Source organism: Lolium perenne, chromosome 3, assembly GCF_019359855.2.
Source record: "Lolium perenne isolate Kyuss_39 chromosome 3, Kyuss_2.0, whole genome shotgun sequence".
NCBI classification, from domain to species: Eukaryota; Viridiplantae; Streptophyta; class Magnoliopsida; order Poales; family Poaceae; genus Lolium; species Lolium perenne.
This window is the reverse complement of record NC_067246.2, coordinates 266,222,131-266,234,968: the sequence shown is the minus strand read 5'-3', so window position 1 is coordinate 266,234,968 and position 12,838 is coordinate 266,222,131. Positions and strand designations below refer to the sequence as shown.

The 12,838-nt window shown below is 46.2% G+C and overlaps 2 protein-coding genes across 2 annotated transcripts; both read left to right on the top strand.

Moving 5' to 3' along the window:
• Positions 1–1,528: 1,528 nt before the first annotated feature.
• LOC127344065 (uncharacterized) lies at positions 1,529–3,305 on the top strand. The gene has a single exon (XM_051370284.2). The coding sequence runs from the start codon at positions 1,596–1,598 to the stop codon at positions 3,081–3,083; it is 1,488 nt and encodes a 495-aa protein (XP_051226244.1). The 5' UTR covers positions 1,529–1,595; the 3' UTR covers positions 3,084–3,305.
• Positions 3,306–10,458: 7,153 nt separating this feature from the next.
• Positions 10,459–12,264, top strand: LOC127344066 (uncharacterized). The gene has a single exon (XM_051370285.2). It carries the CDS (start codon positions 10,506–10,508, stop codon positions 11,934–11,936), a length of 1,431 nt encoding a protein of 476 aa, XP_051226245.1. The 5' UTR covers positions 10,459–10,505; the 3' UTR covers positions 11,937–12,264.
• Positions 12,265–12,838: the final 574 nt, after the last annotated feature.

Below are 12,838 nucleotides of genomic sequence, written 5' to 3'. Positions count from 1 at the left end.
CTCGGGGGAGAACTACTCCCTCCTCATCATGGGAGACAGCAACGGCGATGAAGATGGCGGTGGTGTCGATGGAGATGACTCCGGGGGCAATTCCCCGTCCCGGCGGCGTGCCGGAACAGAGATTCTGTCCCCCGAAACTTGTCTTCGCGATGGCGGCGGCTACGGAACTCTTCGTGGAATATCGTCGGGTGTGTTAGGGTTTTCGGAGACGGAGCTTTATATAGGCGAAAGGGCGGCATCGGAGGGTTCCCGAGGTGGGGTCCCCACCTGGCGGCGCGGCCAAGGGGTGGCCCGCGCCCCCCTAGGGTGTGGGCTCCTCGCGGCCCCCCTTCATCTCTCCTTCGGACTCCGTGAAGCCCCTGGAAAAATAGGAACGTGGCCTTTTGTTTCGTCCAATTCCGAGAATATTTCCTGTGTAGGATTTCCGAAACCAAAAACAGCAGAAAACAGGAACTGGCGCTTCGGCATCTTGTTAATATGTTAGTGCCGAAAAATGCATCAAAATGATATAAAGTATGAATAAAACATGTAGGTATTGTCATAAAACTAGCATGGAACATAAGAAATTATAGATACGTTTGAGACGTATCACAGCTCCACCGCCATCACTACCTTGGAAAGGAGGACTGTTGCCTCCATGACCCCAGCCGGCTCGGCCCTTATTCATGTGGACTTCCCCCGCCATCAGAGCGGACTCGTATGATTGGCGATGATGTAGATCTCGATCTCGGCCCGTGCGCGCTCGCTGCCGGTGGCTTCGGTCTCCGAGTAGTCGGAGAAAACGGTAGGGGAGGATGAAGAGTAACTACGACTGGCGCCGTCGTCAGAGAGGAGGGCGTTGGATCGCCCCTCCACGATTCTCGGATCAGGAGGTTTTTTCATCTTCTATCGGTTAACCTCGAAGAGATGGAGGGTGGTCCTATTTGACGCTTCAAGCGGTGGTGAGCGTGTCGACGCACGCAACCAGCCATTATGGTAGCGGCCCGTAAAGCCACCGCCGTATTCTTCCTCGGTATACTATGCGTCGAAACAACCAGCTCCACACACCTCGTGGCCATTGTCGGCTAGGGCACCTGCTACCACCACCCTCTCGGTGCCTCGCCGACCCTCCTCGACCGCAGCTCATCATCGGTCCTCCGCCTACCCTCCCCGCGGTCTCCCTCTAAATACCCCCACCACAAACGTAGGCGAACCCTTTGCACACCCTAAACCCTAAGCCCAATTTGTCGGCAAATTCCTCGCATCCCACTCGCACCGCAAACCCTAAGCCCAACTCATCGGCAAACTCCTCGTGTGTGGTCTTCGTCTTCCAAGCGTCATCCTCTTCCCCTGCCACCACTGTGGCCATGTGGGCCAGCCAAAATCAACAACATGAGACGGGGAGGGATACGGGTCAAGTCGACACGTGAAGCGTCAAATTTTTTTTTTTTGAGAGAAACGTGAAGCGGCAAATAGGAATCAGCTAGCTACCCCCATTTCGCACTTTTGATAGTGGGCTTGGCCCGTTTAGCTCCTTCTCCCATTCCTCCTCGTCGACCTCTCAAAAAAAGAAAAAAAAAATCCTCCTCTTCCCCCAAACCGGCAAACCCCCATCCATGGCCGCCGCCGCCTCCGCCTCCGCCTCCACCCGGGCGAACACCCTCTCCCGCATTTTCGCTTCCTCCTCACCTACACCACCACCCAAGCCCAGTCCCAAGATCAAGCGCGCGCCGACCCAGAAACCGCCCGCCGTCGACGCTGACTCAATCGCAGGCAAGAAGCCCCCGAAACCCCTCGGCGCACAGCCGGCCGCCGAAGCTCCTTGCTCCGACGCGGGCCACCACAAGCCTCCGAATTCCCTTCGGGCGATCTTCAAGGGCCTCCTCCGGCAGCGCGACCCCGACAAGCTGGCCGCCGAAGCTCCTTGCTCCGACGCGGGCCACCACAAGCCTCCGAATTCCCTTCGGGCGATCTTCAAGGGCCTCCTCCGGCAGCGCGACCCCGACAAGCTGGTCTCCGAGTTCGTCGAAGCGTCGGCCGCATCGTCGCGCTTCCGCGACAAGCACCACGTGTACAAGGCAGCCGTGAGCCGGCTCGCCTCCTCCGGCCGCCAAGACGGTATCCAGGCCATCCTCGACGCGCAGAAGCGCTTCCTCGAGGCCTCCACCGAGGCGTTCGCCGCGCGTCTCATCCGCCTCTACGGCCGCGCCTCCATGCCGTCCCACGCCGTCGCGGCCTTCCACGAACTCCCCGCGAAGCATAAGTCCACCGGGACATTCAACGCCGTCCTCGCCGCGTGCGACGAAGGTGGAGACTTTGACGCCGTCGTCGCTGCGTTCCAGGAGATCCCAGCCTCCCACCCCTCGGTTGCCCCCAACGTATACTCTTACAACGTACTCATCCGCGCACTGTGCAAGAAGCCCGACCTTGCTGCTGCTCTTGAAGCTGTCTCGCTCATGGAGAAGCATGGTGTTTCGCCTGACACTATTTGTTTCAGCACGCTTTTGAATGGCTTTTACAAGCGTGGCCTCATGGATGACGCGGAGACGGTGTGGGATATGATGAAGGAGAGGAATCTGGAGCCAGACGCCAAGTGCTACAATGCCAAGCTGCGGGGTTTGGTTGCGGCAGGGAGGATTGAGGACGCAGCTGCTGTGGTTGAGAGGTTGGAGAAGGGTGGGCCCAAGCCTGATACGGTGTCTTACAATGAGCTCATTCGAGGATACTGCAAAGCAGGGAGATTACAGGATGCCAAGAAGCTGTTCGATGATTTGATAAAAAATGGGTGTGCCCCAAATAAGGGGACATATGGAACTCTCCTACCACTCCTTCTGCAGGCGCAAGAGCTGGATTGTGCACTGAGGTACTGCCATGATCTCTTAAGTAGTAAAAAGACCAATGGACTGGAGTGTGATCTCCTGCAGGATGTAGTGAATGCATTGATAGAGGCGTCCAGGGTGGAGGAGGCTACCAAGCTGGTCGAGCTCGGGCAGAATGGGTACTACCTCCGAAAGGGTTTGAGGATGCCACATACTGCACAAGACAACGAAGTAATAGCTGAAACTGATGAGGAAGAATCAATATCAGAAGAAAAGGTGCTTTAAGTGTAAGACCAGACTGAAAAATAACATTATTTGACGAGGATGTTCCTTCATTGGCTAGGCTTTGATCTGTCACACTGATGTAAGCCAGATCTCACCATCACCTGTTTTACCCAAAAAAATTATCTTGTTTTAATAGAAAAAGTGCAAGTTAATATAGTGCTGGTTAAATAAGACATTGCTTTATCTTGCCCTGTGCTGTAATACCTACCGAAAGTCTTTCTAGCCTCTGCTGATTTTTCTTCGTTACATTAAAATTAAATATATAAATCTAATATTTTGTGCTCATAAAAATTCTTCAAAGGTTGTTGTGTACTTTGTTATTAATTTCATTTTTGGCCTTTGATAATTCAACTGTTTGCTCTGTGATGAAGATAAACATGTACCTCAAGTTTGACCATTCTTGTTGTTGATGTGCTATTTTCTCTTTGAAGAATGGACAATGCAAATGTTATGAAGTTAAAGGGCCATCGATCAATGATCAGCTTCATGCCTCACTAGCTTGCTAAGCTAGAGGTGGAATAGTTGCAGCTACATCACAGAATGGGTCCATTGCACTGTCAATTAATTTGCTGTAGTGAGCTTCGTTTATTTTCTTTTATGAACCGATCTTCATAATTGATCAGATAACGAGCCGCTAGAGTTGTAAACCATACAATCACGAGCCATAGGGATTAGGATAGTAGGTGAACTACCCTTTTCTCACATTCAGTTTCTTGCTTGGCAGGACTGGACCTTCTTTAATTGTGGGATATGTAGAGAGTGCACTGTAGGATTTATCTATCTACCCATTTGAGTAAAGGTTTTGTTTTTGTGACAAATTTGACCTTCATTATGACACCACTAGGTTTTGTAATGATACTCGGAATTCGTCTAAGAGTTCAAACTATGAAACTAAGCATGAAGTCAAATAACCGTTTTCTGAGTTTATGTTAAAATACAAATGGCTTTGTGAAATGTTAGTATTAAAATCACATATGGATTATTATCTGAACAACTCAGTTAATGTTACTGTCTATATTTTAGAGGGAGTGAACCACCCTGGGTTCTAGGACTTCGTGAATATGAACTAAATCCTTTTGATTTTCTTCCATTCCATAAAATAAAATGTCTTGGTGTGTGGACCTTTTGATGCCACACGCCCACACCTCATCGGCCGAGCAGTGCTGAGGTGCTGTCCACTTGTTCATGTCAAATTTAGTATTTTTGCTGGCAGATGGTTACTTTCTCTGTGTTGTTCAGGTAGATCGTCATCATTTATCAGACATTTATTTGGGCAGTGGCACTTGTCTATCCATCTGAGCAATGGAAATGTTTCCTCAGTTTCTCTGATACCTAATGAGGTGTGTCTTTCAGTATTTGTCCAGATATTATGGAGTGCAGGTTATTTTCATGTTTCATTTTGCCATCTGGCTTTGTCATTCGTGTAAGATCATTGTGAACCACGAGAATATATCAGCCATCCTGTTGTTCATGCCTTCTCAGTTTTCCTGATCTTGATGTGCAAAGCTTACTGCTTACTGAAACATCTTTTGCAACTATGAGACATACTCCTATCAAACATTTGTCCTTAAGACCATTCGGAGGTAACTTTTCTGACCTACAATGTCCAAAGTTTGTGATTTAACAGTTTCCCAATCTCTGGTAGTTAATCATATCTAGTTGCTGTCATATATAAATTGTACCTTTTCGGTTCATTTTGGGAACTTATTGTTCTCACAGTTTCATTTTTTAGGGGAAAATGGGAATCCATTAACTAGAGGACTCAGCGATCTCCCTGGTCACCATGACAGATACAAAATCTGGGGCGCTCTGGGCCCATCCAACACACACATCATTAGCGCGCAGGCCGTGTTGAGCTAATTCATGTGCAATTTTATAACAGGAACAAGGACAGTAGCTAAACTCGTAGGATTCAGAAGAAACAATGCAGACGCTTCTAGCTTCACGGATAAGGGCTCCCATATCAGATCGTAACTCTCATTCTTCATCGCATTCACCAAAGTCTGGCAATCAGATTAAAAAACAACACGGTGCAGACCTAGAGCTGCTGGTCCTTCTGTTGCAGCTGCACAAGTTTCTGTTTCAGCCTGGAGCACAGTGCGGATATGTCTCAGCTTCCCAGCCCGCTGCCGCAATGAACTCACCCATATCATCTTTTGCGACAAAACCCCATGCACCACACTTGGTGGTATTCCCAATGAAGGATAAATCAAAATTTACCTTGACAAGGTTCAGTGGGGGTCTAGTCCATCTAGCTTTGACAGAGAGTTAGAAGGAGCTGGTGGGCTAGCTGACCCATCGTCCATGGTGGTAGGTTTAGTGAACTCTAGGAAGTGTTTCTGAATTATATGAAAGGGCACGTCTGTGGTACGCTCCATCTCCCATGCATTCACCTTATTTCTCACAGACTGCCAGTCTCATAGCAGAGTAGTAGCCAGCAGCTGTTTCTCCTTTGGCAAAGCCCATACCAATTCCATCATAGATCAGGGGGTCTGGTGCACTAAGCAGTGAGAGTCACTTATCCTCTAGAAGCAGGTTGCGCCACACCAGTTGAACCTCCTGGCACTTCAAAAACAGGGGATATTTAAAAAGAAAAAAAGGGATAAAGGGTTAATTTGTTCTTTATAGCCATTTCTTTAACAATTGAATAGGAATATACTCTGGATCGGAAGCTGAAGAAAGTACTACTTGATAATTTCCACAAATTTCAAGTCCTTATTATGATTCCTTTTATGGGAAAAATCTCTAATGTCTTAGATTCTCCATTACTAATCCTTTATGTACTTTAGTGTTTCTAACCCTTCACTAACTTTTGATGGATTCTTCTTATTATTATAAGTTCATAGTAATAACTAGAAATGTTCTAGTAATGGAATTCCATATTGCGAATCCTTTATTCTTGCCTGCTTCAAGATATGATGACTAATTTAAAAAGTGGCCGCCATCTTCATCATACCGATGACACATCAGATGTATGGTATTCATCTGGGTCGGTAGGATATTATGGCACAACCTTCTGATGATAATCCTAACTTTACCCGGCAGTTTTAATCTCTTCCACAACGGCGATGTTGCTGCCGGCGCAGACAAAGAGCTCAGATCCAGATCCTTCCTTGAGTTCCTCAACCGCTGATTTGTCCATCGCCGAGGCATCTCCACGGCCATGGGCCTGAGTTGGGGCGTAATGTCGGGAGGTACCCCAAATCATCAACATCTGTTCATTCTCACCCCCACACGTGGCTCACACTGTCACCCTCAATGTACTTCATTTTTTAGATGATTGATGAAAATAGCAGGTGATTAAAAGAGAGGGAGAGGGGGGTTACTTTGTTGTTCTCCCCCAGATGCAATCTGAGGAGAAAGAACAGTACGGATATGCATATGCATCGCACCAATCTGCTTCATGGTGACCGAGTACAGGCCTGTAGGTAACCATGGACTCATGCTTTTTTGAATTCAGATTCCACTGGAGCCTATTTGATCACTTCAATTTCTATCTTTAGTTTTATGGCATACTAAGCAACTTAATTACTCTGCATATATATTTGTATCTGAATTTGGATCCGTTTTATTTCCACGGATCTTTCACTTGGACTCAAGGTAGCTAATTTTCGTGGATTTGTTGCTAATGGATGGATGTGACTTCTCTTCTTGGTTTTCAAGGCATCGTTAAGGCGTTGCTGAGGCGCTTCTTAGGCGTTAGAGTGCCCCCCATCCGCCTTAGGATGCCTTACCGCCTTAAAAACCATGCTTCTCCTGCCTTTTCAGGAATACCAATATAGCTTTACGCTCAGCAAGTCTACAATTACAAAACTCCAAAATTGGATGTATGACTATTACAAATTTTCTTGCCAGATGCTTATTACTGGTACTATCTTAGTCGGACTTCTTTTGCTTTGTTTCTTAGTGATATTGATGTTCACAACATTCGTCCCTGCAGTTGGTGGCTCAATGCCCTTTCTGTAACATCTTAATTTTCCAGGTATGTTCACATGGACCACCTTCCAATCTTAATAATAATCAATATTTTCTTTGTACTGCTTTTCACATTTGTCATTTCTGCACATATCTGTAGTTATGCTTACATATTTTTTTCTCTCAGTCCACATATGTATCAATTTGAATGAGCTCAAACTTGATCCTTTGTTAAGTTTTCACTAAATAATTTAATGTCCACGTCAACGTCTCCAGAATAATTCTTCCCTTAATGAAAGTTTCACTACTAGGTACTTTTATTTATTGTTTGTTGAATATCAAATGATCCAACATACAACATGACCAGGTTGCAGTAAACAATTGACCCGGAGAACAAACCCTGCCCCACCGCGCGCCGAGACACGCAGAGGGAGCCCTTATTCCTCCACCACTGGCACCTCCTTGACTGACATCCTAAGACATGCCCCTGCGAAGCAACAACAGCAACAGCGTTCAGAAGGAGTGCTCAGAAAGCCATCAGGGATCACTCATGGAGAAGCTTAAGCTGGGCGATGCAAGGGTCTCTGCCTCCGTCTTATCCATGGTAAACAACATCAAGGGGCAGCAGCCTGAGCACGAATATGGGCAACAGCCTGAGCACAAACCGGAGCAGCACCCACAGTCCCGTTTTCTCCTCGAATCGCCTTTTTCAGCCGCCGGTCCATCCGATTATGTCTCCACCCACGGGACGCTGGTGTCAAGAAGCAAAGGGAATGGCGACAGTCATGACTGAGACATCCGTATAAGCGTGTCAGAGAGGGCTGACCAGCGGTACAGATGACAAGCATCATGACACTCCACACCCTGAGGCCCTAACCTCATGCTCCTTCCATCGGCGTGTAGCAGGTCCATCCTCTCTTCCTCTTCTCTTCACACTATACAATCGAGTATCCATTTGTTTCAATTGACATCTTCTGCTAGATGGTTGTGTGGGCTCATGTTTGGATTTGTTCCTTCATCACAATAGGAAAAATATGCCACTCCAACGTTGAAGAGTGTGATTGAATTCGTTGCCAAATTTCTTTCTCGGTTTGTTGTAGGATATGGCCTTAACCATGATTGACAAACTAATTAATTACCAGAATGCAAAAAAGCTTGGGTAGGCTAGATCACGGTACAAATCGTACTCTCATTTTTTAAATTTGTGGTTGAAAATATGACATTTTAATTGTCCAAGAAGAATTTTATATAAGCTACTTTCACTACTTCGGGCCATTAGTTCAGAGAAAACACTTTATGATTTTCCTTCTGATGCTACTCCCGACATTTGTAATTGCTTTCCATTGCGAGTGTTGTTCTGGCATTAGCCACTATCAAGTATCAACACCTTATATTTATGGGTATTTGAATTTAGATCTGTGATGGCCACGCTTGGATTCTTCATTTGTGGGCATTAGACACTATCAACACCTTATATATTGTACCCTGGTCTTTCATTTGCATCGGTCTATGTTTGTGGAATCTACAAGCACATTTACTCCTAATATCATTTCCTGATTCATCGATTTATTGACCGAGTTTTCGTTTATATCTATCTTACAGAGAATACAATCAATTGCTTGTGGATGTGATCTCACACAGTCATTGAGAGAATAGCGATGTCAATGGTACAGATGAATTCACTATAGAAGAAGAGAATGGTCAATTTTCCAGTTTAATATTCAACATATTACAACTAATTGCACACACTTGCGAAAAGGAAGACCAAAACCTAAGACAATCGGCTCGGCGAAGCTGACTCCAGAGTGTAGTTTTCATAGTAATAAAAATCAAGTTGTTTGAAAATATAGGGAAAATATCAATAATCTCAATGACAACTGCATGTTTTTATTTAGTTCGCGTTCTAATCTTTTTTAATGTCAAACATGATCAAGTTTGACCAAAAATATAGAGAAAAATATCAACAATCATAATGCATATAGCATGAAAATACAGCTGATGGCGATTCTAATACTATAACTTTTATGTTGTGGATGTTGATATTTTTCCTACATATTTAATTGAACTTTATAAAGTTGAACTTTGACTAAACCTAGAATGCAAATTAATTGTAAATAGATAGAGTATGATCACTCACCGATACACCGCACAAGACAGGGCATGCACCAAAGACTGGCAGCTGGCGCGGCGAAGCACACATACCAATCTAGTCATGACTTAACTACCCATGGATATAAAAATGTTCGTAACAAAAATGTTCGTAACCTGCCCATACGGGTACTATATACCCATGGCTGAAATTAAGATCCTTACGCCAGATTGAAAACTGAAGTATACTTACACTGCAACCCAGGTACAACCGGAATTGGAAATATAGAAAACAAAACCCAGGCATAACCGTAATTGGAAATATAAAAAACAAAACATTAAAACTGTCAACATATGATCTTGTCTTGAAGATATCAATGCACGCTAGTAGTTCAAAATTGAAAAAGATTCTCTATTATGATGAAAAATTAAAAGGATATTTCATTTTGAAAATTCATATCTCAAAAATAGATGCGAGTACAACCTCCCATCGTGGAATCCCACCAAGATTCCGGCACTTTCAAACATGGTGACCCTACAGAATCCTAGCAGAAAAAGAATATTACATTTAGCGAGACGACGACGGAGGCTTGGAGATGGGGCCTTGGAGGCGATGGAGACTTTGCTTCACAGGTTGGTGCTAGGATTTGGCTTGCGGGACTTTCCCGCCCGCATGTGAGTCTGGTGTTTGATGACTTCCAAAAGCAGTAGTGGCAAGTGGAGGCGGCAGCGTTGGATGTGTTCATTTTTGCTGGTGCTCATCGAGTTCTAAGTTGTGACTTTTAGGGTGAAAATCTAAGGTCTGTTTTTTATTGGTTGTGCCACACAATGTCCTTGCCGCATGAATTGTTTGAGGGCCTAGACTTCTTTAGAGTGAAAATCTAAGATCTTGAATCGGGTGACAATAGTATTTTTCACATTTTCCTTCATAGAGTCATCACTTTTAGAGACCTTTTCTGTATTTTGAGTGTTGTCTTCGGTAATGGTTTGTGTGCTCCTGCTGAGAGGAGTTGCTTTTGATTTGTTTGTTTTTTCAGTATGTGTGTATCCTATAGATGACTTTTATGATATTTAGTGGCCAGGCGTAATTGATATCTTCATCATATTAATATATTTTTTTAGAAAAGAAAAAACAGTCCGTATAGAAGAAGACACCACACCCAGCGAGACAGCGCGGTGCGGGCCTTTGCAAAAGTCGGTCTTTTTCTGGAGGTGTCCAGGTAATTTTTTTTTTGAGAAGTGGGTGACCGGGTAAATGGACCGGCCCGTACGTAGGAGGCTTTTTTGTGGTTGGGCTGTGTTCTGTTGGGCTGGGCTAACATTTCCACGGCCTGATTAAGAAGCAGTGAAGTGCGTCTCGCAAAACCCTCCCTCTCCCCATTCCTCCTCTCGACCCAAACCCCATCCGCCGTCTTCCCCATGGCCTCCCAAGCAGCGGCGGCCGCCGCCGCCGCCGTCTCGACCCGGGCGAACAGCCTCTCCCGCATCTTCGCCACCTCCACACCAACCGCAAAACCACCACCCAAGCACAAACCAAAGATCAAGCGCTCGCCGACCCCGAAACCCCCCGCCGCCGCCACCGCCACCGACTCCATCGCCGACAAGAAGCCCGCGAAACCCCTCGGCGCACAGCCGGCCGCCGACGCCCCTGCGTCCGGCGCGGACCACAAGCTCCCGAAGCCCCTCCAGGAGACCCTCAAGCGCCTCCTCCGGCAGCGCGACCCCGACAAGCTGGTCTCCGAGTTCGTGGAGGCGTCCACCTTATCCTCTCGCTTCCGCGACCGGCACCGCGTCTACGAGGTGGCCGTGAGCCGCCTCGCCACCTTCGGCCGCCAGGACGGGATCGAGGCCATCATCGACGCGCAGAAGCCCTTCCTCGAGACCTCCACCGAGGGGTTCGCCACGCGCCTCATCCGCCTCTACGGCCGCGCCTCCATGCCGTCCCACGCCGCCGCGACCTTCCGCGAGCTCCCCGCGCACCATCAGACCACCATGCCGTTCAACGCCGTCCTCGCCGCGTATGCCGAAGCCGGAGAATTCGACGCCCTCGCCGTCGCATTCAAGGAGATGCCAGCCTCCCACCCCGCCGTCGCCCCCAACGTGTACTCCTACAACATACTCATCCGCGCGCTGTGCGAGAAACCCGACCTCGCAGCTGCTCTTGATGCCGTCCAACTCATGGAGAAGAATGGCGTTTCCCCTGACGTTATTTCGTTCAACACGCTTCTGAACGGGTTCTACAACCATGGCCGCATGGATGAAGCCGAGACTGTATGGGGTATGCTCAAGGAGAGGAATCTGGAGCCAGACTCAAAGTGCTACAACGCCAAGCTTAGGGGTTTGGTTGCCGAAGGGAGGATTGAGGACGCAGTTGCTGTGGTTGAGATGTTGGAGAAGGATGGGCCAAAGCCTGATACGGTGTCCTACAATGAGCTGATTCGAGGGTATTGCAATGCTGGGAGGTTACAGGATGCCAAGAAGGTGTATGATGATTTGATTAAAAATGAGTATACCCCAAATAGGGGGACATATGAAACTCTTGTGCCACGGCTTCTGCAGGCTGGAGACCTAGATTGTGCACTGAGGTACTGCCATGATTTACTTACTGGCAAAGGGAGCTCTAGAGTAGCAGTTGGTCTGCTGCAGGATGTAGTGGATGCATTGGTGGAGGCATCGAGGGTGCAAGAGGCTACCAATCTTGTTGGGCTTGGGCGCAAGAAGTACTACCCCCGAAAGGGTTTGAGGATGCCACATACTACAGAGGACAATGAATCAGGAGCTGAAACTGATGAGGGAGAATCAATATCAGAACAAAAGGAGCGTGAAGTGGAAGACGAGGCTGAAAAATAAAATTATCTGATCAGGATTTTCCTTGTCAGGCTTTTATCTGTCACACTGATGTAAGCCAAATTTCATCATGACGTGTTTTACCCAATTTCTTCTCTTGTTCTGATAGAACAAAAAAAGTGCAAGTTAATGTAGTGCTTACACTAGTTTAATAAGGTTGCTTTATCTTGCCCTGTGCTGTAATACCTGTAAAATTTTCTATCCATTTTAGATGAGATCCACAGGAAGTCTTTATTGTTACTACAATATCTAGCTTGGTGCTGGTTTCCCCATTGCATCAGAAAAATTGATTTTATGAATGTAATATTTTATGTTTGGAAAGATTCCTCAACTGTTGTGTGTTTTATGGCTATTTTCATTTTTGTCCCTTGATAATTCAACTGTTAGCTCTGTGTCAAAGATAAACTTATACCATCCAATTTATTCGTTCATGTTTTTTGATTTAGCATTTTCTCTTTGAAGCATGGATAATGCAAATGGTATATGACATACATCAAGCTAAAAGGCTTTGATAGAAGTTTCTTAGTTAGTAGTCCTCTAAGTAGAGGTGGATTAGTTATAGCTCCATCCCAGAATGGATTCATGGCACTGTCAAGCACTATTTTCGTTTGCTGTAGTGAGCTGTCTTTTTTTCCCTTTATGAACTGATCTTCATATTTCATTAGATAACGAGCCACTAGAGTTGTAAACCAAACAAGCACGAAACCGTATGAATTAGGGTAGTAGGTGAACTACCTTTTTCTCACATTCAGATTCTTGCTTCCTGCAAAGATGATAGGAGTGTCCCTTCTTTAATTGTGAGAATATGTTCATAATGCACTGTAGCATTTATCTATCTACTCGTTTGAGTAAAGGCTGTGTTTAATGTGATGAATTTGACCTTCAGTATGACACTGCTAGGTTTT

Bases quoted from the DNA above. Each gene is read 5' to 3' on its own strand.
- LOC127344065 (XM_051370284.2), top strand. From the start codon at position 1,596: ATGGCCGCCGCCGCCTCCGCCTCCGCCTCCACCCGGGCGAACACCCTC.
- LOC127344066 (XM_051370285.2), top strand. From the start codon at position 10,506: ATGGCCTCCCAAGCAGCGGCGGCCGCCGCCGCCGCCGTCTCGACCCGG.